Below are 24721 nucleotides of genomic sequence, written 5' to 3'. Positions count from 1 at the left end.
CCCTACCCCCCTTCAAAGTTGTGTTTAAATTATTAGTGAATGAAAAAGACCTTTAATTTAGATGGATCATTTTAGGTCTGAGGAATGATATATATATAAGGAGACATGAGAGAGAAGAGGTGGAGGGGACAATGTTACATGGGTGCTCAATCCCATGTTTGCTTTTCCATGTCCTCTTTCCTTTGGGGCTACACACTCTCATAATCTCTTACATTTGTTTCCATATGTTTTTCCAGCTTTCAATCCAAGTCCCTTTCTTAACTAAACTCATTTTCCAATCATAGTAATAACATGTATTCTGTATCTAAATCACTTTTATCTTTTCTCTCTCTCTTCCTTTAACTTCTTTTTCATAAATATTCATCCACACAATTCCAATTTTATTTTCATTTCAGACCAAAATGAAATGTACTCTCGCTCAAGTCAAGTTACTTTTTTTTACCACGGTCTAATCCTTTATTAATTTGTAATTATATTCCATCCATTTTAATTCATTAGAACATATAAACATATATATAGTTTAATTGTCCCCTCGCAACTGTCAATAGCGCTAGCCAAAAATATAATAAAACTCATTATAATCTCTATCAGCTTAACCATAGGACAAAAACTTACAGCCGCTATATATCCAATGGGCCGCTACGTACACATGATCCTTTCAATTGAGTAGCAATGGAGGAACTTTTGTATTCATATTCGTGGATGAATATTTTGATGGGGCATTGAAGATTTAATGAAACTAAAAGAAAAAAAAGAGATTTAATTAGTGAATAAGGAACTAATAATATCTGAATTAAGGAAGAATAAGGCATGTCATAATTATATTATATAGAAATAGTTGGATAAGTCCAATAATAATGATACATATTTCTGATGTAGTCAACAAGTGAAGGGGTTGACCATTGAAAATGGGGTGCACACTGCACAAGATAATTAGGGCAGGGCGGCTGGTCATGAGTCATTAAATTCGTTTGCATTATGGGAACAAAAAGATCAAGAAATTAATTAAGTGCAAATTATTGTTGCATTAAGCCAATGGTGGAGTGGAGAATCTAGTAACCAAACTTCAGTCACAAGGCTGCCTTTTTCAAAATCTCCAACGCTTTTTGTTTTCCTTGTCAATATTCCTTTATTAGCTCAAAACAAGATAAAAACCCTCAAGCTAGTGCATATCATGTATACATATATACACACACACATAAGTAAAAAGCTGACTGGCCAAATTAAATCTGATTCCTTTCTTAGAAAAACAAATTTGTCCCATCTTTATGTAAAATTAACAAAAAGAAGAAATACTAAGATTACTAATTCCATATAAAGCAACGTGGAACAAACTTAATTATAGTGATTATGATGCTAATATATGTTAAGAAAAATGAAAATATTAGAGGATGGGAGAACTATAGATAGATGGAGTTAGAGCTTTGAAGATCCTCTCCATATCTTCCCAATTCACACAAATTTGAATGAAAGATCTAGAAAATAATAATGAAATGTTTTAGTACTCCTTTTATCCTAGTTAATCAAAGCAATAGTTATTAGTAGTTAATAAATAATAATAAGCAGAAGAGAAAAACAAAACAAGAAGGGGATTGAGTTTTCACCAAACAAAATTTAAGAGGGAATATATTTGGGATTAAAGAAGAAATGAGGTAGCTATATATGGAAACATCAAATCATGAGAGACAGGAATATATAAAGAAAAGAAAATTAGGAAAAAGAAAAATAATAAGTTGATATATAAGTTGTCTTGTCTGATTTGGGGCCATTATGGTGAAGCGAGACGTTAGAATAATTAATAATACAAGAGCTAGGTACATATGAAATAAGGTGGATGGGTATAGTTTTAGGCTTTGGAAGTTAGTGGTTGATTGATGAAGCTTAGTTCAGAAGGGTATATGTATATGTGTGTTGAAAAAATGAATTATATTAAACGCCAAAGAATGAATTGATCAAGTATGTGAAATAAAAATATATCAATAGTGGGAATTTGGAAGAGACAAATACATATTGGTTGATGATTTGTGTATTAAGGACAAGGTTGAGGATGGAAGGGTGTGGGATGTCGGGGTTTGGGGCTTGTAGTTGTTGTCTCGGCCTCCATCATATGATTATTGAAGTTTATATTATGCATAACTGTTTATGCCACTGTGTCTCCATGTTTTTATGTTTTGGCCTTTTCCTTCTCTCTTTTCCCTTCCCTTCTCTTCTCTTTCATATTTAATTTCTAATTATATATCTAATTTCTTACCAAACATGCTTCATTTCTTCTCAAGTAATTAATGATATAATATTAATTGCTTTTATTTGTTTTTCCTTCCTCAAATCATGACCAAATAATCTAATTTAGTTATGGAAATAATAATTAATGATATATATTGACTATTGTGGTTGTGTGTTCATAAGGCTCGATCTTCTTGTTCCTAAGGTGTAAGTTTGTAGTATTGTATGTGTCTTGTTTTGTTTTGCACAGTGGAAGATAATAATTAAGTAAGATATATATTTGTATATCGAAAAAGAAAATTTAAAAGTATTGGTAGGCCGCTAGTTGGGGTAGGGGCAGCGGAGGAATGGGAATGACTGTCTTTTAATTAAATATATATAAAATTTTTGATAAGGGGGGTTACGTTGGGTTTCTTTTTTTTTTTTCTTTTATGGTTTTGGTTGTAAATGTGAAGCCTTTTTTGTTGGAAGATAAGCTTTTTAGTATCCATGTGCCTTTCTCTATCCCCTTCAATCCCCATGATCTCTCTTTCTACATCTTTGATCACTTGTGTGTGTTGTTGTTTGTGGGTCATACATTATATATCTCACATGCAAGACAAAACACACACACACACACTCACCCTTGCAAATATATATATATGAAAATTGATCAGTACATTATATATAATTTTATTTAAGTCCACGTGTCCTGGGTTGATGGCGATAACATGGACCTTCCATGCAACCGAGTCAGTGCCCAAAAGCCATTCCCTTCCAACTAAAGTAAAAAGAAACAAAAAGGCGATGTCCACACAGAAAAAAGAAAAAGGCAACAGAGAAAAAACAACAAGTTAATTAGTGAGTGGCAATGCCACTGTGGCGCTACACAAAAACACATCTATCTTCCATGGGAAAAAGAATAAACACACACATATATATACACTTCAACTATTGTATTACTATGTTATGAATCAAAGAAGGAGATGGATCTCTCTCTTGTGGCCTATGTCATAAGGGGATGCATCCAGTTTCTTGTACTGTACTGTGCAACATAACACACACACACACATACACAGTTTTTCTTTTTTTGTAAATTAAATTGAATTTCATAAATTCACACTGCAATGCAATATAATAATGTCATATGTTTTAGTTTTTATAAATATATTATATTTCGGAAGATCATGAATGAATGAATGGAAGTAAGAAAGAAAGAAAAGTTGGGCCAGCAAAGGGTAATCATGAACTTGGGTTGCAGCTGAGGGTCCATGGGGGTTTGGGCATCTCTTTTTTCTTTTTTCTTTTTTCTTTTTTAAAATAATTTATTTGTGTTAAAAAGTTGAGAGAGGGATGAGTAGTGATGACTCAAGAAACAGACCATGTGAGTGGGGAAGACTCATCTTTTAAATCCAAAAAGAGAATTTTCCCACTCAACCCTAAAAGTCAAAGTATCAAATTCACCTCCTTTTCCTAAAACAACCCCCTCTTCCCCAACCTCCAAATATCATACATTACCTTACCTCCCTACACACCGCCCCTATATTCTCTCTTTTCCTATACAATATATATATTATATATACACCTACTCAACTAACTATTTATCAATTATTATTTTCTCTCACACTACATAATCTTAATATCTTAAATCCTGTGCCCAAACAATATTCTTATTATATATATCTGTTGATGACCTAGATTTGTGAAAACAAGAACCACGTGCTCCCATGGTATATATTTTTCTTTTTATTCATGCCATAAAATCATCTTGGTGAATTGCAGTGAAGTGACCTAAAATGAGGTTAACTACCAAAAAGTAACTGAGATGGTTAGGTGACCATAATCAGATGACTAAAGATCATCTCTTGAACTTGGACCAGGTGGTTTGAGATGAAGCGATTATCAACAAGGATGTAATGACTAACTAGAAAAAAACAACATATATAGGTATGCTACTTTCGTAGTCTCTCTATCATAAATAATGGTGTGTGCCAACCGTTTAGAGAATTAAAACCAAGCTATGTAAATCCTATTACATCATATTCTAACCCTAAAGAAAAAAGAACTAGTTTTAAAACAAAAATGAAGTTAGAAATTAAAAAAAAAAAAGTAAGTCATACAAAAGGAAACATCTTTAAACAACGGGCATCAAAAACACAAATTTATTGAGCCATTTATTAGATTGAATATTTATCTCATCCCCTGCCAATCCTTTGTAAGATCTCCAACAATAATCCTCGGGTGATACGACGCTCAATTGGTGGACATAAATCCTTTTGAGTTTGAAAATGCTAAACCCTTCTAAAAATTTTGGAATTGTTTATGGAAAATTTGTGAATCTTGATGATGTAATGTGTTTCATCATACCTCTTAAATTCAATGGATTGGGCTCAATGGTCATTCCAAACTCAAACCCACATAACCTCGTGGAAGCTCTAGATGCGTTCTTCATGTTTAGGTTCTCATTATTGATTTAAATGCTTACCTTAAATTCATAGTTTATTACTTAAATAAATTTGAATCTAAAATATCACTAAAAAAATCACAATATTTTATAAATTTTCGTGATTTTTGTAATTCTTTATAATTTTTTAGAGCATAATACAAAAATCATCTTTAACCAGAGTAGTTAGTTGCAATTACCTCTTAAATTTTTAAAATAAAAAATTAAGCCTCAATTGTATTGATTATATAAATTTGAAAACTCAATTTCGTCATTTGTGAATCTAAATTTTAAAACTATTGTAAACTTGAAAGTCTAATTTTAACACTTTCAAAGTTTAAGATCTAATCATTATTATTGAAAGTTTGATTGATTATAACTTCTGATTGGTTTTTGTAATTTACCCATCATTTTTAAATATTTGTTGAAATTTAAGTATTCATCCACATATTTGATATTTACCATAACAATAGCTTTGTTCTTGAATTAAACATAAGAAATCAACAACTACATTATATTAATATTAAAAAAAACTATAATGATCCTGGATTAGTGAGGAATGGAACAACAGAATTGGCTATAGAGAACCAAAAATCAACTAGAAGGGGGCTCCGATGATTGGGCCTCCGTATGTTGGACCTGTGAAGATTGGGCCTCAGACTTTTGGGCCTCGGGATCTTGTGCGGGAAGAGGAGTTGGTTTGATCCGATTGAAGGGAGAGAGAAGGAGGAGAGTGGCCATGGAGATGAAAGCAAGGAAGAGAATGGCAGTGGCAACAGTGGCCTTATTGAAGAAATCATCTATCAATGATTTCTGCTCCTCGATTGCTGGACTGAAGAACCCATAATCGTTATCCCCAAATTCCTTCTTAGTTCTTGAATCCACATAACTTTTCAGCTCTCGGGAGACCGCAAAGCCAGCTCCAACCCCCGTGGCCAACATCCAAGTTATGACCTGCATATCCGTAATGCATTTGATTCACTCGTAAGCCCAAAGTTTTTTTCGAATCTCAAAAGTAATTTGTCTTAGTCACCAACCTGGTCAGCGTAGTAGTTGACTTGTGGAAGTCCATTCCAAAAGGGTATGTTTTGGGTAAGCACATGGTATATGGAGAAACCCAGTTGTAAAATTGTATGGGCTAACCCTATAACTGCAACAGACAACACGTACCTGCATTGCAAGAAACAGTATGAGCAAAGCATAACTTGTTGTAGTGAATTTGTATTGATTGTGAATGTATAAATGAGATTGATGGGCAGAGCAGAGTAGAGAAGAACCTGTATCCATGGATATCATTGAAGGTTGCTTTGAAGCCATTAATGAGGGACAATTTGTCAGTGGCAATTACGACCAAGGCGATGAGGAGACATATGAAGACGAAGATTCTAAGTCCAATACCAATCAACGCTAATACCTTAGGATCCATTGACCTTCACTACCTGCCTTACCCTTTAATAATATGTATTATGTATATGTATATCCCATGGCCCTTTCCTCTTTCCTTCTTTTTATAACATCAATAAATACCAATAACTCTGTCTCGGTTACATCATCAAAATTGAAACAATGAACCAGCCAGCCACCCAGCTTTGGTCATGTCTCCCTACCTTCCAATCAAATGTCTTTTACTTCAACCCCATCCACATTTCCACAAATAGCTGGCTTGTCTTGTTCTTTTCTATATTTTTCATTTGGGTGGTATGCTATAAGTTATATTTAAATCAAAACCATAACCATCCTTCTCATATCAAAACAATTGAGTTAACTAACAAAGTAGGAGATGGTTAATCCTGTTGAATTATTGGTTAATTTTCTAAAATTAATGAAAAATGTGTAACCCTTGATTTGATTCTCTTTCATAGATACTTGTTATATCATATAGTTTTATGTCGTAATGTATTGGATTTATTTCTGATTTATATAAAAATTGAGGAACAGACTAAGCAAACGAATTGAATTCCGGAGCTGACGAGTATTTCACCATAAGCGGGTGTCAGATACTTGAGAGGAAGAACAATAATGTGTTGAACAAAGTTCAGATTAAAACAAAAGTGTTGCAACTAATGTAATGGTACAAACTCCGTTCCCCAAGTTCGTGCCTGGCACAGTCATCCATCCTGCCACCATACCGCTGCCCTGCTTTTAGAGCATATAATACCTAAAGAAATTGCTGTTCCCTTTTTAAGACATGTCACCAAAAAAGAACAAATAAAGCTGCAGGTAACTTTTCTACATAGAAACCTATGAATTTGAAAAAGAAACACAACTCGACTTCTCAGTATTGAGTGATGAATACCCAGAACTACTCGCACTTGATAGACCGATATATGTGGCGCACAAAAAGCAAAGCTGCTCGAAAACCAATAGCTCCAAGCATCAGGAAGAAGCCATAGCAGACACAAGCCATGTAGCCGAAGAAAAATGATGTTTGCATAAACCCAGACATATCTGAGCGAGCGTAGTAGTAGTACAAACAGTAAGCGTAGATAAATAAGCCAGTTGAACCACCACAAAGAAAAGATCTGCAGAATAACGAACACAAAAGGAGTTCAACAAATTACGTATGGCTTTATAATATCACCTGTGCTTGAAAGGCCATAGACATATTAGATAAAATTATTGGAAGCACATCTCAACGGTTCTAACACTCCAAAAATGTTCAAATACCTACATAAACTGCCATCTCATCTAACCTTGCCAATACTCGAGCCTAAATGCAATCCAACATTCTTTCAATATCCGTGAGTGTCCGGACCAACTTACGCACACCTCAACTAATTTCACAGGACAACCCACATGATGACCTTATAACATTTAGGTGTCAAGGAAACTTGTGTAAATTAATTCATAGGTAGGTGGTCACCATGAATTGAACCTATGACTTCTTAGATAGTTATCGAGGATGTCTCCTTTAAGTGTCTAAATGCAATCCTACTATTCTAGTATTCACTAAATATGAAGTGAGATAAGACATCTAGCAGCAAATCCTCAACTAACATGCAACGTGACAGCAAATATTCAGCAGACTTGAATGATAATTTCCTCATATAAACACATTTCTTGCATACTTAAGCAAACAATTTTTTCAAAGTAACAAAAGCTATCAAATACTTAAGAAAGAGAAGGAAAACGATGGAACGACTCAATTATCCTGAATGACTATCATGAACTTTTAAGAACTTTTACCTAGTAAACAAATTCATTTCGCATAAATGACATGTTCAAAGAAACCATTTCATAATTAATAAAAACAGGCTTCATCCTGCCTCTATATCATCAAAAACTTGATGAAGCAAAAATAATGTCCACCTGAATTATTATGCTATTAATGAGAATTGTAAATTTGCAAGGATTAAAAAGGAAAAGGAACACACATGACGAATGTTGAAAAATTACTGAATAGTTACTAAAGAGTGCAACAAATATACCTCCACCACCATTCATGGTCCTCGGCAGCAAGTTGGAAGTATGTTAATGCCACAGTAATGAATGCCGTAACTATAAGGAGAATGATGAACACAATAAACAAGATGCTGTATATGGTGTAAATCCTGTGGCCCCACACACTGGCAAATATGTAGTATAACTCAATATATATGGCACTGAAAGGCAGAAATCCTGCCATTGCCATCTGTGGAATCGTCCCACGGTACCAAGGCAAAGGTGGAATCTCTCTAGGATATTTAGTGGTTCGAACTGGAGCTTGAAATTCAGCCTTGCTATTTTTACCAGCAATCCCTCCCAACACCAGCAAAGGTGATGTTACAAGAGTCCATATGAGGACTATTACAACAATAGTACCAAAAGGAAGGGCCGCAGTTGCTGTATAGGCAATTGCGACAGTATTTAGAAAGCAAAATGTCAGAAAAAGAGGCCCGCAGAAGAGGCATCCAGTCAATAGCAGATTCCTTACCTATCGTTGAGAAATTGAAAACCTTGTTAACCCAAAATACTGAAGAAATCGAGAGAAAAATAATTCAAAGAGAAAGTACCCAGTTTGTTCCCTCGAGCTGGCAGTAAAAGGAAGTTGCGACATAGCCAGCAATCCCAGATGTAAGAGCATAGATTACAACTAGTGCAGTAAATAAAGCCCCTCGGTTGTATGGATAAAACACTCCAACAAGCGCAAGTATGAAAATGAACACTGTACTGTAGAGATAAATGTAGAACGTAGTTACTAAAAAAATGTTGGGGATGAGGGGAACCAGAGGTTTCTAAATATTAACTCAAGATACGCTATTACTTACAGTGTGAACAGTTGGGTACCAGAACCAAGACAGGCTGCAAAAAGAGACTTATGTTTCGGGTACCTAAATACATCGCCATGTATGTATTTCCACCCAGTCTCTTCCTGGTCCTCAGCTGATTCCTCATCGTGGGCATATCTATATCATAAGACACAGAAGGGTAAGAAGGAAAAATAAAAGCAGAACAAGCACCGTATAAAAAAAAGAATGCTAAATCTTCTTACTTGACAAAGTCATTTTTAAGTACTCGCATAAGAATGGTGGCAAGAAATCCAGTAAGGAGGAGGACAGTTACACATGAGTTTATAATTGAGAACCAATGAATTTCCAAATGATGAGGTAGTGACGATGACTGGGAGTACTTATCCATTCTATTCTCAAATGGGGTGGTTGTCTCCTTCCATTTTACAGTGTATAAAAATTCGACATCAACTTCCTTATCCTCTGTGAGATCGACAAGGGCATTGGGGTCTGTTCTGACATTTATTTCAATAACCCGATCCTTGTTATAAAATATATCAAAATGGATATGCTTGTATAGGTAATATTTGAAATCACTAGGATCTTTTCCTTCCTTGTCAACCTTCCCTATGAAACCCCAAATTGGCAAATCATCATAATACATTTGAAAGTAGTAGTCCTTGTCTACCGCAGCACGAAATCTACCAACATCTTCCTTTGAAAGTTTTTTCTGGCAAACACTAGAAGAATCCTTCTCTTGCAAGAAGTCAAGTTTGTACGGGGCACTAACTAAACGATCTCCATTTAATACTTCACCAAGAGCCTCCCTTTTCTCCTTCACGTCATCTGCAATTTAGATTCATCTAGTTGGTTTTCCAAATTCCAACTAACAAATACGGGAATTAGCACAATAGATGCATACCTGGTACGCAGAATGGGAGATCGAAGTAGCGGTAAGTTTCACTGTGACCAAAAGAAAAAAGAAATACAATATATGTCAGATAAAATATGGGGTAGCGAATTATAAGACCATCTAACGCCTATCCAGCTGTATCGTATACTTCTCATAAGTTAGGTTATCAATAAAAATCTTATTTCTAAGAACCAACAAAAAGATGAAGTCAATCCTTCAGCATTAAAGATAAAAATTCGGATATCCTCGCAAGAAGGCACGCCACATAACAAAGTTAGTGAGGCTGTCACTTTATTTAGGAATAAACAGAAAATCTTGAAGACAGAATCTCGAGTGTCTTGAATATTCAGCATGTATACAGTAGACGAACTTTGGGGAGGAAAAAAACTGTGCAGTAATTAAGCTAAACGATTGAGCAGATCAGAAGTGACATTGCGGTCAACGCATTGACTGCAAAAATTGCTCAGATCTGGATTGAAATAACCAAATCTAGAAGCAATTCAATCCAATGAAAGATAGGAGCTAGAAGTGAAGAGAAGAAATTAAAGGAAAGAGAGAACAGTGATAAAATGGTAGATCTTATGAAAGAATGAACAATAGTGAAGTAGAAGAATTACCTGGGATTATGAAATGGGCCAACTTTGTTAGCATAGAGAGGAACAGGATCTCCATCTTTGTAGCGATGATCGGATCCATCAGATCTCACCGGAACAGATCCGCAGAGGAGAACAAGTAAGGCGATGAAAGGCACCGCCCCAAATCTTCTCATTGTGAAGGAAGCAGAGAGATAGAGAAAGGGAGTGGACAGAGAAGAAGAGCGGAAAATGGGAAGAGGGGAATGGGATGGGATTGCGATAATAAGGGGGGGTTTAGAAAAAATGACGGGGAAGGGGGCGTTTTAAGGTCGGATGTCGAGGGGGTTGGGTTAGCCGATTAAGGCTTAGCCTGGGTTTTTTTTGCTGAGCCTGAGCCTGAGCCACTATGAAACTGAAAGAGATTTGTCGTTTGAAGATGTTTGATGCCTCACCTACGCTCTGCCGTAGCGGCCTTTGCAAGGGCACTTCTTCGCCCTTTCTTTCCTTTTACGCTTCCACCCTCCCTTTCCTAAATCTTTCACATTACCCATTCCTTTTTCTTTTTAATCCTCATCTAACCATTTAATTTAGTTCGGTAACAGTTTAATTACGGTATTAATTATTTCCGTTTCTTTTTTAATAACTTGGCATACTTTTTAGACTTAAAACTTGGTAAAATATCACATATCTAATGCAGCAATATCATTAGTTACAATTGGCAGAGAATCTTTGATTCAAGTTTCAAACATTTCTAAAGCAATCTTGTATGAATGGCAATGTTAACCATTCTAATCTTTGTATCATATTTAACTAGAATTGCTTCGTACAAAATAAAAAAATAATTGCTCACACTGACAACATTATTGTTACCCTTGATTTTAAAATAATGTCTTATGAAATTGCTCTTTCAACTCTACCTTTTTCTTCTATATCATCGACTTCAATTAAAACATTTTTTTGTCCTTCATACAAATTGACTACGAGATAAACTGAATATTAAAGAAAAAGAAAAAAAAATACCAACCTCACTATAATACCAAAATGTAAAAAAAAAAATCATATAACTCGAATATAGACATGGTTCCGTATGAAAAGATGAAAACATTCAAATAAACAAATATCATCCTAAAGCAAAACCTTGTTGCATTACCTAGATAGGGGGGAAAATAAATGAACAAAAATAACCATTGAATTTTTCCTTTTATTTTGCTTTTACCTACTTGGTGAGGAGCCTACTTGTCCATTGTATTTCTATCTTGATACCACTTGTTTCAACTAAATAACCACTTGTTGTGTGTATGCTTTTAATCTTCATTACAAGAGCACTTATTGAAGTAGTCAAATTTAATGATATCATGTGTAGTTTTTTAAGAACCACACACTACTAATCACGGAAGGAGAAAAAAATGTGTTGTGAAGCTAGGAACGAGACAGTTAAACTGAGAGAGGAGGAGATAATAATTTAGAGAAGCTATAGGGAGAAGATAAAGGAGGGGAAATTTTCATGGGTATTGATGCCAAAAAAATAGATCAATCGTGAATTTGTATTGTGAGAGAAAGTAGTTCAAGTGCCTACAAGATAAATGAAATCGAGCACTAGTGTGGTGTCAAGCTATACACACTTCAACACTCAAGTTAGGATCGCACTAGTGATGTATCTCTAATGCATGGTTCATAATTGTCCATAATTAAATTTTCACACCATTAAATTAATACTTGTTGAGTGGTTATACTATCACAGTTTGAGGTTGTAATGGATGCATGAGTGGTTCATCCAATTCCTTAACGTTTCCTTTATGGATCGTTCATTGAGAATTTAGACGGCTCCAAACTTAATCCCTCGAAGGTCTTTTATGGGTCCTACAGGAGGTCACCCACATGTCCTTTATGAGAGTGCTAAGTCCTCCAAAAATCATATAGAAGTCTTCCTATGAAGGATTTATTTCTCTATTAGACCTCTAAGTCCTCCATGGGTCATGTAGAGGTCTTTCCATAGATCCTCCAAAATTCGCATAATGTGACTCCTGAATCCTTTGTGGGTCTTGCAAATAACTTTCTTGGGTTCTCCAAGGTCCTCCATGTGGTTTTTAAGTCCTTCATGGGTTCTGCAAAAATCTTTCATCGGGATCTCCATCTGATGCATAAGTCCTTCATAGGTCTTCAAGGGGTCCTCACAACAATTGTAACCTTTGTGGGTACTTATCAAGATGCCTTTAGGCTTTTCATGGATTTTATGAGCGTCCGCTAGGTTTTTTATTTGTCTTTGAGTTACCTCTAAGCTCTCTTATGAGTCCTTTACACTACCATTAGACTACCCATGGTTTCTTTATGCTATCACCATGTGTCATCTAATAAGCTACCTCTAAGTTCCACATGATCCTATTGTCTCTTGTGGATCCTTTAAGATCTCTATAGGCTCTCTCAAAGTGTTCTCAAAGCTCTCCCTCTTTCTCATAGGCTCTAAGAGCTCCTTTTGAGCTATCACATGGATCGTTGAACTTTCGTCTCTCTAGGCTCTCATAGAGCTCCCTCTAAGTTCTTCATAGGATTTTTTTAGCTCTCTTTGTTTGCCCATGGGTCTCCTATCTCTATAGACTCTCAAACTTGACCAATCTTGGTACATAAGATCTTCAATATCTTTCTAGCCTATAGGTAAAAAGGATAATTTTCACTCCTCAAATGGGTAAAATCAACAACGTGACTTTCCGTACCCACTTATCTTTTGAGAGTATATTTACACATTTTCTTATGATCATTTTTTAAATAGATCAATTTTGTTGGAAAATTCCCTAAAAGTCCATTTTTGGGCAAAACAAGGATTTGTATTCTCAAATATTATTTTGACTCCTCAAATGGATAAAATAAGGCATTTCATTTATTTTTTAAAGAACTTATTTTTGAATTAGCTTTTAGCAATTTTCCTTAATTTCAAGTACTTATAGAATGTTTAAAATATATAACAAATACTAAACTTCATCCATAAACTTAAATTTTTTACATCTTTTACTATAACATTTTTTTTCTTCTTGTATGGAGCGGTCCTTTTATTTAAGAAACACCTTCATCCTCAAAGTATTTTTTTCTTAAAGAAAATAACATAAAAAGGCCAAACATTAGAAGTGCAAAAAGTTGAAGTCATCTTTTAAAAGTAGAGGCTAACCGCACACCAACTAGGAACCTAAGAGAGGTTGTGTGCAACGGTAATTTCGAGACACAAACAAAAAGAGAAATGCACTAAAAGCATGTTATATATGCATCAAGGTATGAATTTCATCCAAAATATCATTGATTTTGGTGAGATCACAACTTCAAAATGTAACTTGACCATTTCAAAGGTGTCAAATCTCGCATTCAAGAAGAGTCTTTAAAACTTATAATTCATCAAAAGAACAATATTTCCTCGTGCTTTTATAAATAACTCTAGCATCATTATCCTAATATTTTGAAGAACCTTCATCCTTTTAAAACCTTACACAAAGAAAAGATCTAAAAGACTCGTAAATAAGCCAACTAAGACATCGTGAGGGAATTATTCCAAGTAGTATCCACGTTCAACTTTCACAACAATTTGGTGAGGTCGATCAACCACTACCAATCCAAACTCTCCCTCTGCAACGTGATAGGAAACAACATGGTTAAATGTCAAAAACATGTCAATTTTGGTTTTAATTATAGAAAATAAAACTTTCTCCTTGATTGATTTGGATCATTTATATAATTTTAAATGCACCAAACAATTAAAACAATTATCATTTTAATATCATTTCCAGACATACTTATGTTATTCTATATTTCAATTTCAGACATCTAAAAGAGACAAAGTGAGTTGATGTTGATTCCCTTATCAATAATATTAGTTTTTGTATTAAGTGCATTATGAAAGATTCACAAACTTTCTACCTATAACAAGTATTTTGGATCAAGATTCAAATTCAAATGATTTTGTCTTAAGTGACATGAGAACACACGAAAATGATCAAAATTACTTCCATGTCAAAAGAATCGTTCTATTTAATTTGAAATTGTAATGTCAAGGACAGACCATTTTTGGCCCCAATGGAAGGGACAAAATCTATTCAATATGAAATTGTGATGAATTATTCAAAAATTTGTGCCGTTAGATATATAGATTTGTTCAAGAATAACGATAGGGAAAAAAGTGGTAAATAGAAGGGAAACGTCATGTGAGGATGGTTTAGTAGTTGGTAGTGCAGTGGAAGATTATATGTGTACGAGTGAGAGAAGGCAATTAATTACTGATTAATTTATCCCTTTCAAACAAAAACCACTCACGGATTCTCTTTTCTTGGTTTCAAATCTCTTCATAGTAAAAACTATTTAGAACTATATTATACAAAATAAAATTATATGTTTATAATCGAGCATAAAACTTTTAAATTTATGTCTAACAAATTCATGAACTTTCACATATATATCAAAGTTAACAAATTAAATTTATAAATTTAAAAGTTTAGAAGCTAAATTAACACTAATTTCAACCGGTTTGGAATTAAATTTAATATTGAACCTGAAAACCTATTGGTGAACTAAATGTCCAACACATCTTGATTTTAAAGGTGTGTACTATTGTGAGAAGGGCTTATTTTCACAATAATATATAATGACCGTTTGAGACAAGATTATCTAAAACTATAACAATCATATTTCGTTATACTAAATACTATCTAGAAGACTCCAATTAGCTACAATAACACATTATTTAAAACTTTCAATTTGATATTGACATCGTGTTTATTCTTATAAAACCAAAATAATCTACATACCAAACACATACTATTATAAACTCAAAATATAAATTATTCTAATTCATCTATTATATATCTCAAATACAAATTATTTTAATCAAATTAGGAAAATTCGTTAAATGGGGAGGAAGAAGTATTAATTTAATAATTTTAGTGATTTAGATACTTGAGGACGGGGGAGAGAAATAAGAGATGTTGAGCACAACGAAATGATGAAAGCATAAAAAAAAAAAAAGAAAACTAAGGGGAGGGGGGAATATTGTTTAAATATTTGATGTATTTAAAATAATGGGGAAAAAAACAATGAATGCCTCGAAAAGTATCTAACTGGCCTTAGGTCCACGAGTTCAATTCGAGACAGCAGGCTGGGCTCCCAGAGAAAGAGAAAAAGAAGAAGAAGAAAAGAAAGAAGGGAAGCATTAGCAGCAGCGACACCGCGGAAACAGCCCTCATCCTCCTCTGTCACCACCACTACCACTTTACCAGCAGCAACCACCAGGTGCTCCTCTCTTTTCATCTCCATTTCTTTTTATCCCTCCTTTTTCCTCTTTCTATTTGTTTAAATCCACACACCCCTATTATTATTATTGCCCAACAACTAAATCTTCAGATCCCGCTTGTTTTAGGGTTTCTCTTAACGTTTCATTTTGCTTAGACATTTCCTTAAGCTGCCCTCCGAATGAATTCAACTCCACTATATCTTGAGTCCTTTTGGATTCCTGAGATACTGGACGGAACAATCCAACACAACGCCTTCTATTGCTTTTACTACCAACTCTCGCCTCCCATTTTCGATCAAAATTTAACAATCTGTTATTGATCGGCGATTCCACCGGAGTGGGACGCTCTACATGGCCTTATTTATGCACCTTTGCTTTTCTTTTTTACATATATCTCAATAAAAACATCATTTTCCATTTATTGAATGCTCTTTTTAATTTTTATGTGCAGGAAGAAGCATCTTCCAATTTCCTAAATCTTGGATTTCCCCGTTGTTCCACAGCGCGAGAAGACAGAATGGTGCCGCTGAGTTGAGCTAAGTAATAGGTCAGCTTCCTTCAAATTTTTAAGGGAATCTAGCAAAATCCCGTTTACATCACCCATACATCTTCTTTCTTCTTTCGTATCCTTTGCAACCAATGGAGTTGCATCTCAGTAATGTTATGTTATAAATTGCTAAAATGAATCCCACTCCCACTTTGGTGATTTTGCAGATTTTTAGAAGTTGAAAATGGTGGATACAAATTCAATCGATGTGATTCTGGAATTCTTAAAACGGAATCAGTTCACAAGAGCCGAGGCAGCATTGCGGAGTGAGCTCAATAACCACCCAGATTTGAATGGGCTTCTCAAGAAACTTACCCTTGAAGAGAAGGGTTTAGGGGACACATTAGAGGTAGAAAATGGGGACAAACCAATGGTGGAGACCGGACTGTCAGGTCCCCAAGTTAATCTTGATGTTTCCAAGGAACTTATTGTGAAGGAAATAGAATGTGGAAGTGGTAGAAATGGTGCTGAAAGCAAATGGAAAAATGATTATACGTTTGGAGAGAGGAGTAAATCAAATGATGCAGTTGGAACAAGTGACAGGAACTTCACCTTTTCTCAAGGTTCAGAGGATACCGTGCTCGATTTATATTCATGGAAAGTAAAATCTAGCAACGGTCTGGTTGCAGTCACTCAGAATGATGGGGTTAAAGATGCAAATAGCTTTCCAGAGCTTCAGGTATCTGAAAAATCCAGATATCATACTGGTGAAGTTTCTGAATCAAGAAAAGCCAATTTCAAAACAGGTGAAAGTGTGATTTCATCTAGTGAAAAGAGAGACTTGTGGCATGGAAATGCTAGCACAGCGAATGTAGAAACTAAATATGATGTTTCCCAAAAATCTGAACCAAAGGAACTTGATCAGCAGGTTAAGGCTACTTCTGCATACATGAAAGAAAACACTGCAGATTTGTCATGGTATAAAGGTAAAGATTCTTCATCATCCGATTTGTTGATGGATTGCTCTGTGAAGACTGTTTTTCCATTTTCCAAGGGAGATGTGTCAAACAGTTATGATAGCACGATTGGTTCTGACAAATCAGATGCAAGGAGAAAAGCAGAGGTGAATGATATAAGGGCAACGATTAAAGAGCAAGTAGATGAGGTGGGAAGAGCTTTATATTTTGGTAGATCTCAGGACACTGCTGATAAAAAAACTCTAGGCAATTTAAGTTTAGCTCTCGTGGCTGAAAGTCAGAAGGAGGAATTGCCTCGATTGCCACCCGTCAAACTGAAGTCTGAAGACAAGCCTTTGAGTCTTAGTTGGAAGGAAAACTTCGAACGTGATGGACAGATTGCAAAATTTACTAGCATCGACAGCTCCCTTCTTATAGGGTCTTATCTAGATGTGCCTGTCGGGCAAGAAATTTCATCAGCTGGTATGAACTTACACTAATAGAGACAATTACTTCTATCTACTCCATAGCAAATTGATACTTTCTGGATAATATTTGGGTTATCCTCATCTTTTCCTGATAATTTTGGCATTTTTCGTTCCTTGCACTATCTTGATTTCAAATAGGGATTAATTAGAACAATTGCTCTAGCCAGATGAGACATCCTTTTTTTCCTTCACGATCCTGCAAATTTATGGATTGACGGAATTAGTACCTTTTTTTTTAAGTAAAAAACCTTTTTAATTTCATCCTAGCTTAATTGGCAGTGACTTAATTTTTCCCCAAAACTTACAATTTCCGTTGTTAATACCTTGTGGTACCTCTTATAAGAACGAGAATTTGAATGGACAGTCGTTGCAGCTAAGCAGGTTTAGATATGTAACCAGTAACCTAGACAGAAGGGGTGTGTGGGGGGGTTGGGGGGCGGGCCTATGGAGACACTGATATCATCAATCAAAAAATGAAATTGGGACAGCAAAAAATCTTGTCAAAATTTCCATGTCATATCACACATGACACTGGAAGTTTTGTTGGGCGTGTTTTCCCTGTGTGTTCTTGTGCATTATTTCATTTCTCTCAATAAGAGCATAATCTTTTACTTAAAAATAGTTTAGTGTCGTTTCTGATTCAGAGTATGCTAAAAATATTATGAACTTTTTTGTGTATTTATTGTATTAATTTGATTATAAATATTTGGAGATATAATTTTGAGTTTGAATTGAAGGTGGAAAGAGGAACACTGGTGGCAGTTGGTTGTCTGTAAGTCAGGGAATTGCAGAAGATACTTCTGATTTAGTCTCTGGTTTTGCCACTGTTGGTGATGGCTTAAGTGAGTCTCTGGACTATCCAAATGAGTATTGGGACTCTGATGAATATGACGACGACGACGATGTTGGATACATGCGACAACCTATTGAGGATGAGACTTGGTTTTTGGCCCATGAGATTGATTATCCAAGTGACAATGAAAAAGGAACAGGGCATGGAAGTGTCCCAGATATGCAGGATAGAGCTCAAACCAAATGTGAGGATGATGATCAGTCTTTTGCTGAGGAGGACTCTTATTTTTCTGGTGAACAATATTTTCAATCAAAACATATCCAGCCAGTCACAACCTCAGAGGATCCTATGGGGTTGACTGTGACGGAAATGTATGGGAGGACCAATGAAAATGATTTAATGGCTCAATATGATGGGCAACTGATGGATGAAGAGGAATTAAACTTGATGCGCGCTGAACCTGTGTGGCAAGGTTTTGTTACCCAGACTAATGAGCTGATAATGTTAGGGGATGGGAAAGTTGTAAATGAGTCTAGAAAATCAAGACTTGACGATATTTGTGTGGATGATGATCAGCACGGTTCAGTTAGATCGATTGGTGTAGGGATCAATAGTGATGTGGCAGATATTGGCAGTGAAGTACGTGAAAGCTTGGTGGGAGGCAGCAGTGAGGGGGATTTAGAATACTTTCATGACCATGAAGTTGGAATTGGTGGCTCCAGATTTCCTTATAATGATTCAGACAAAAAATATTTGGATAGATTAAACAAGGATAAGAAGAGCTCTAGTAAACAGCAACCAAATAAACAAGCATCTAGGAATGATACTAGCACGTGCTTACAGAAACAAAATCCAAGTGATGGGGGATTTTCATTTCCCCCACCCTTGAGAGATCGACAATTGGTTCAGGCATGTTCAAGCAAGTCTTTGTGGTCTAACAACTCTAACAGAGTGATTAATGATGAAAATGATGCTTCTTTAAATGCTTTGATGCAATCTAACAACGATATGCTTGCATCTTGGGGGCCAAAAGATTCTGATTCTTCACCTGATAATAGTCTTGGGGATGAAAATAATGCTAATGCTGTAAGGTCTGGGAGTTCAAGTCCTTCCATGCTTTCCAACTATCAATACACGGAAAGAGCGCCCAAGATAGAAAATGATGATAAAATCAGTAGCGTAAGGGAAGAAGATCCTGTGGCGTCACTTGAGGATGAAGAGGCAGCTGCCGTACAAGAGCAAGTTAGGCAGATAAGGTCTCAGGAGGAGGAATTTGAGTCTTTCAACCTCAAAATTGTTCATCGTAAAAACAGGTATGCCTCGGATATAACACATCTGTTTTGAATCAATCAACCTTTTTTTTTAAAATTTTATTTTAGATTCTGATATTGAGTGATCTGAGGTCTGACTAAACCCAAACAAATAATATGTAAGTTGTACTTTTGTTATTGTCCCTCTTAATTGAAAAAACATTCTCCACTCTATCTGCTCATAGGAAATCTTTGTGCTTCTTTCACCACTGATCTGTACATTTTTCGAGTCAATTAATTAATCTGTAAATTTAATATATGATATTAATAATAACAAGAATAATTACTATTAGTTTTCTGATGAAGATATTTATCAGAAAATTTAAATGAGAACAAAGAAGTGAATTTTTTTTCCTGTCTTCTGGAGTGCGAGAATATCCGAAGGTGATGGATTTGAACATAGGAGGAAGATACTAGGTTTTTTTATTGTGACCAAATGGCGACTGTTTTTCTGAATTTTCTTCTCTTACTATCTGGTTCTTTGGCTTGTTGACAACCTTTTTTATATGATACTCCCTTTTCTCAAAACTTTTCATATTGTATCTCATTAAAAATTTCGAAATGTTTGTTATCACAGCTCTTCTGTGACTTTTCCGTTCGAGATATCTCTTGAATCTGGGACGCTTTCATTTCCCTTTCTTAACAAGTATTCTTTGTCTTGTACCTCTCACCTTTGGGTTTCTTTAACCCTACTAGTTTTTCCGGGTTTATTATTTGTCCCGAGGCTTTTCATTTGTTTATTTATTGTGGTGAATTTTGAGGTAGATTCTTTTCATTTACTTGCTGAAAAGTTTTGTATCCTTCAAAAGAAAAAAAGAAACTCAAAATTAGATATGTTCCTACAGGATTTTACAAGTAATTCTCTCGAGATTGCATAATTGTATTTGGACTGCTATCTCTTTATTGAGTAGTGGAGGACTTCATTGTGTGTGTGTGTTTTAATCACTCGTACTGTAAGATGGAAGCTATTCTTTCGTCTTTTTTTATTGTAGTAAGATATTTACTTTGTTTTATGTAAGTTCTTCCGGATTAAAAAAACTCTCAGAAGTCTCACAAGTCTGGTATTATGAGTACTTACCAGTAGTGTGTCCAAGATTTTGATTTTGTGTCATTGTTACTCAGAACTGGTTTTGAGGAGGACAAGAATTTCCATGTAGTATTAAATTCTGTGATAGCTGGACGCTACCATGTCACTGAATATCTTGGGTCAGCTGCATTCAGCAAGGCTATACAAGCACATGATCTGCACACAGGCATGGATGTGTGTATAAAGATCATAAAGAACAACAAGGATTTTTTTGATCAGAGCCTTGATGAAATAAAGCTTCTAAAATATGTTAATAAGCACGACCCAGCGGACAAATACCACATCCTACGACTATATGATTACTTCTACTATCGGGTAAGTGCTGACTGATCATGGATGCTTATTGTGGTGGATAATTTTTTCCCCTGTCCAGTCACATATGGCTATTTGCAGTATTTGTTTTTGAAAACACCTAAAAATTCCCTCAGATTTTCAAGGGTATATGAAGTAGGTAATATGCCAAATTAGCATTTATTGTCATTCTTTTTCCTTAAAATTGTCTCAACAGGTTTTAATGATTGGTTGAATTGGCCCCCCTTCCCCTCCAGGAGCATTTGTTAATTGTATGTGAACTTCTGAAGGCAAACCTGTATGAGTTTCACAAATTTAATAGAGAATCAGGAGGAGAAGTCTACTTCACCATGCCAAGATTGCAGGTCTGTGAAGGTGAATAATTTGGATAACTTTTTTGAAATGGGCGTAGTTTTAAACCACCGAAATTGGTTTGTTGCAGTCAATTACAATTCAATGCTTGGAGGCACTTCAGTTTTTACATGGTCTTGATCTTATACATTGCGACTTAAAGCCTGAAAATATATTGGTGAAAAGTTACAGTAGATGTGAGGTGAAAGTTATTGATCTCGGAAGCAGTTGTTTTGAGACAGATCATCTCTGCTCCTATGTTCAATCCCGATCCTATCGTGCTCCAGAGGTTATCTTGGGACTTCCATATGACAAGAAGATAGACATATGGTCTCTTGGCTGTATCTTGGCAGAACTTTGTACTGGCAATGTAAGGTTTACGCTAGCATATATATCAACCATGTTGTATTTCTTATTATTAACATTTATCTACTTTTTCAACTAAAAAAAAATTATTTATTTTTATCTATTAGAGAGAGCAAGACAATGAAAATTGCTTGGTTAATTAATAGACATTGGACAGGTGACAAATTGTTAAAATTGTCTTGTTTTGTTGTGAAGATGCCTGTAAGCCTTTGGCTATTTCTACCTTCGCCAATTAGTAATATTAAAGCCTTTACGATGGATTGAAAGTCTTGTGATGATTTCCTTCCCACATCATCTCCACGTCATCGTCGCATCATCTGGTAGTTTTACATATTCTGATTAAGAGTATCTTTTCCAAAACGTATTTCTTATCAAGGTTGACTTGAATTTGGAGTTCTTTTCGTAAGTGCCTAGAGTTTATTTGGGGTTAAAGTTCATTCTTCTCTCAGTAGCATTTTTAACATGCTGTTGAAAATGGTTCATATGATACTTCGCTTGCAGGTTCTGTTCCAAAATGATTCACCTGCTACATTACTTGCACGTGTGATTGGAATTATAAGTCCTATTGATCAAAGTATGCTTGCTAAGGGACGAGATACGTATAAGTACTTTACCAAGAATCATATGCTGTATGAACGAAATCAGGTAAATTTATGCTGTGTAGTAAAATATTTTCTTACATGTGAATGTGATATGAAGCCTCCATATTCTTCAAAACCATTTTTTATTCTCAAATATGCCATAATATGTATAGTAGTGTGCGATGTATGTTGCAGTTTTTTACTATGCACATGCAATTTCATGTTTTCAATTAATGTAATTGTTAATTTTTCCCACACAATTTACAGTATGAGCTCTTATGGTGAGGTGAGAAGTATGTGATGCAAGTGTTGAAAGAGCCGTCTTTGTCACATTAGTTAATTCTACTTGATGAAGATCTCTTTTCAGGATCTTGTTTATTAACTCGGTTTTTATTATTATTATTTAATTTATTTTAAACTGCAAGTAGTAAAGTCATAATAAAAAGATCATAGTTGTAAGAATTGATGTATCTGGAGCGACAAGACTATTCAGTTTGGAGGTTAGGAACCTTCACCTTACACCCAGAGATGAAAACTTGAAAAAAGAAGGTGAAGAAAAATCCAGTGATGAAAGGAGAACTTCGCTTCATGTGTGTGTGTGGAAAATAAGAGAAGAGAAGATAAACAAATACCATTGACTCATTCAAACAAATTTGAGAATTTTCTAGTTGGATTTCGATCTTTTTCTTTTTTGCCAAGCATGATATAAGTTGCAATCATACTATGGTTGGGTAGGAAACTTCATTTCTGACGTGGGGCATGAACCATCCAACTTTAATGGGATGAATTTTCCAACGCCACTTTAGAAACCTGAATCTTTTAAATAGTTTTAAATATTGGGTCTGAATATGTTCAATCATTCCTTGCTTTTTCCTGTTGCATGCGATTTTAATGCTCTGTTGTTTTTCTTCTCACTTACCTGTCCAAACTTTCTCAGTGTTTTGTATTTGCGTACCATCTATCTGATTGAAGAGAGATCAGATCACCAACATAAATTTTAAGAGCCGTGGATTTTATGTAGCCTCTTCATTTTTTTTTTCTAGAGGCCCTTCAGTATTCTTTATACAATAAATGAGGAAGATAGTTTTTATCTTGTTAGCTTCTTTTTGTAGTTTTTATCTTGTTAGCTTCTTTTTGCTTCTTATGTTTGAAATTATCTGTTGAAAATATTTAATGGCACGGTGTCTTTTGATTTTAAATTTCACTTGATTATCTTGTCGGGCAATGAAGGTTCACCCAGTACTTCTGTTGGGCCATTCAATATCCTTTAAATCACGTTTCCATGAATGGTGCAACTGTATCCACCTTCATTCTATAATACCCTACTCTCATTTTTCTTCCTTTCTTTCCATTCTTTAACAGACACGTACGATGGAGTGTTTGTTCATGTTATGTTACGTAAATTTTCTTTTTTCCAGGAAAGCAATAGACTGGAGTATCTAATACCGAAAAAGACATCATTAAGGCACCGATTACCAATGGGGGATCAAGGGTTCATTGACTTCGTTTCTCATCTGCTTGAGATAAATCCCAAGAAACGCCCTTCTGCATCTGAGGCACTGAAACACCCATGGCTATCTTATCCTTACGAACCCATTTCTTCGTGAACGGTCTGGGGTTTCTTTGGTTCTAGTAATAAATTACAGCTATCCTCGTGATTGTAGTTTATTGGCTTTTCAAGCAGGATGGAGCCGCAATGTGATTCATGGTTTAACATGGTTGGCCTTTCTAACTGATTTTTGAAGGGATTTTTGCACTTCAAATTTCTTCCCAATCGAATGAAAGGTTTGTTCAGTTTTTCATGTTGTACCGAACTTCTTATCCCCTAACCAAGTTGTGCCCTATTTAACCACAATCAAAATGTAGTTTTTGCTGACTTTATGTGTATTCTTGGGGTTCCTCTATTTTTATCGATTTGGAAAGGGGACAATCTTGTTGTACATGTGTGATAATTCTTTAGGTTAGTTATATTTTGCAAAAATACTTGCACCCAAATTTGTAGCAAGATCAGTCAGGATTCAGTATGTTGTGAATGTCTGTTAGGTTATATTAGAAACTACTAACTGGGACTTTCCTACAATCTCTAGGAGGTCTGGTGACTTAAGAAATGGATATTCCACGCCGATATTTTGAAATGTCGCTACAAACACCAATCCCATTTTGTTCTCCCCCATCAACTTTATTTTCCTCTCCCCCATCAACCTTATTTTCCTCCACCATCAACTTTATTTTCCTCATCCCCTCTCGTGTTCTGATATTGCATATGACAGATGTTCATGACACGAATTAAGTTAGATGTGATCAAATGTTAAAAGACAGAGATCAAATATATTACAGCTATCCTCTCTCCCCCTCGTGTTCTGATATTGCTTAAAGAAATTCATTAAGGTATAAACGTCTGTAT

The 24721-nt window shown here is 35.2% G+C and overlaps 3 protein-coding genes across 5 annotated transcripts; 1 reads left to right on the top strand and 2 right to left on the bottom strand.

The window, feature by feature from the left end:
- Positions 1-5102: 5102 nt before the first annotated feature.
- Positions 5103-6450, bottom strand: LOC105434630 (CASP-like protein 4D2). The gene is made up of 3 exons (XM_011651178.2): positions 5923-6450; positions 5683-5815; positions 5103-5599 (listed from the first exon to the last, which is right to left on the bottom strand). The coding sequence occupies exons 1-3, from the start codon at positions 6069-6071 to the stop codon at positions 5240-5242; spliced, it is 642 nt and encodes a 213-aa protein (XP_011649480.1). The 5' UTR covers positions 6072-6450; the 3' UTR covers positions 5103-5239.
- Positions 6451-6620: 170 nt separating this feature from the next.
- Positions 6621-10808, bottom strand: LOC101209179 (transmembrane 9 superfamily member 3). The gene is made up of 7 exons (XM_004137328.3): positions 10384-10808; positions 9776-9816; positions 9117-9699; positions 8893-9030; positions 8638-8794; positions 8074-8558; positions 6621-7167 (listed from the first exon to the last, which is right to left on the bottom strand). Exons 1-7 carry the CDS (start codon positions 10533-10535, stop codon positions 6948-6950), a joined length of 1776 nt encoding a protein of 591 aa, XP_004137376.1. The 5' UTR covers positions 10536-10808; the 3' UTR covers positions 6621-6947.
- A 4584-nt stretch (positions 10809-15392) lies between these two features.
- On the top strand, positions 15393-24364 carry LOC101208935. 3 transcript variants are annotated; one of them, XM_004137327.3, is made up of 9 exons: positions 15399-15606; positions 16059-16154; positions 16322-17533; positions 18276-19644; positions 20764-21043; positions 21277-21384; positions 21462-21740; positions 22238-22381; positions 23736-24364. In XM_004137327.3, exons 3-9 carry the CDS (start codon positions 16339-16341, stop codon positions 23922-23924), a joined length of 3564 nt encoding a protein of 1187 aa, XP_004137375.1. In that variant the 5' UTR covers positions 15399-15606; positions 16059-16154; positions 16322-16338; the 3' UTR covers positions 23925-24364. The 3 variants fall into 3 exon arrangements, with proteins under 3 accessions (XP_011649464.1, XP_031739658.1, XP_004137375.1); XM_031883798.1 differs by lacking the exons at positions 22238-22381; positions 23736-24364 and adding an exon at positions 21932-22022 and having other exon boundaries at positions 15394-15606; XM_011651162.2 differs by lacking the exons at positions 21462-21740; positions 22238-22381; positions 23736-24364 and having other exon boundaries at positions 15393-15606; positions 21237-21384.
- The last annotated feature ends 357 nt before the right edge of the window (positions 24365-24721 follow it).

Source organism: Cucumis sativus, chromosome 1 (assembly GCF_000004075.3).
Source record: "Cucumis sativus cultivar 9930 chromosome 1, Cucumber_9930_V3, whole genome shotgun sequence".
NCBI lineage: Eukaryota > Viridiplantae > Streptophyta > Magnoliopsida > Cucurbitales > Cucurbitaceae > Cucumis > Cucumis sativus.
This window is presented reverse-complemented; position numbering and strand designations above follow the sequence as displayed.

Bases quoted from the DNA above. Each gene is read 5' to 3' on its own strand.
- LOC105434630 (XM_011651178.2), bottom strand. From the start codon at position 6,071: ATGGATCCTAAGGTATTAGCGTTGATTGGTATTGGACTTAGAATCTTC. The intron at 5,816-5,922 runs GTTCTTCTCTAC...CTTGCAATGCAG, and splicing joins AATGATATCCATGGATACAG to GTACGTGTTGTCTGTTGCAG. The intron at 5,600-5,682 runs GTTGGTGACTAA...ACGGATATGCAG, and splicing joins TCAACTACTACGCTGACCAG to GTCATAACTTGGATGTTGGC.
- LOC101209179 (XM_004137328.3), bottom strand. From the start codon at position 10,535: ATGAGAAGATTTGGGGCGGTGCCTTTCATCGCCTTACTTGTTCTCCTC. The intron at 9,031-9,116 runs GTAAGAAGATTT...CTTATGATATAG, and splicing joins CTTAAAAATGACTTTGTCAA to ATATGCCCACGATGAGGAAT. The intron at 8,559-8,637 runs GTACTTTCTCTT...TCTCAACGATAG, and splicing joins AGCTCGAGGGAACAAACTGG to GTAAGGAATCTGCTATTGAC.
- LOC101208935 (XM_004137327.3), top strand. From the start codon at position 16,339: ATGGTGGATACAAATTCAATCGATGTGATTCTGGAATTCTTAAAACGG. The intron at 19,645-20,763 runs GTATGCCTCGGA...ATTGTTACTCAG, and splicing joins ATTGTTCATCGTAAAAACAG to AACTGGTTTTGAGGAGGACA. The intron at 21,741-22,237 runs GTAAGGTTTACG...CTTCGCTTGCAG, and splicing joins CAGAACTTTGTACTGGCAAT to GTTCTGTTCCAAAATGATTC.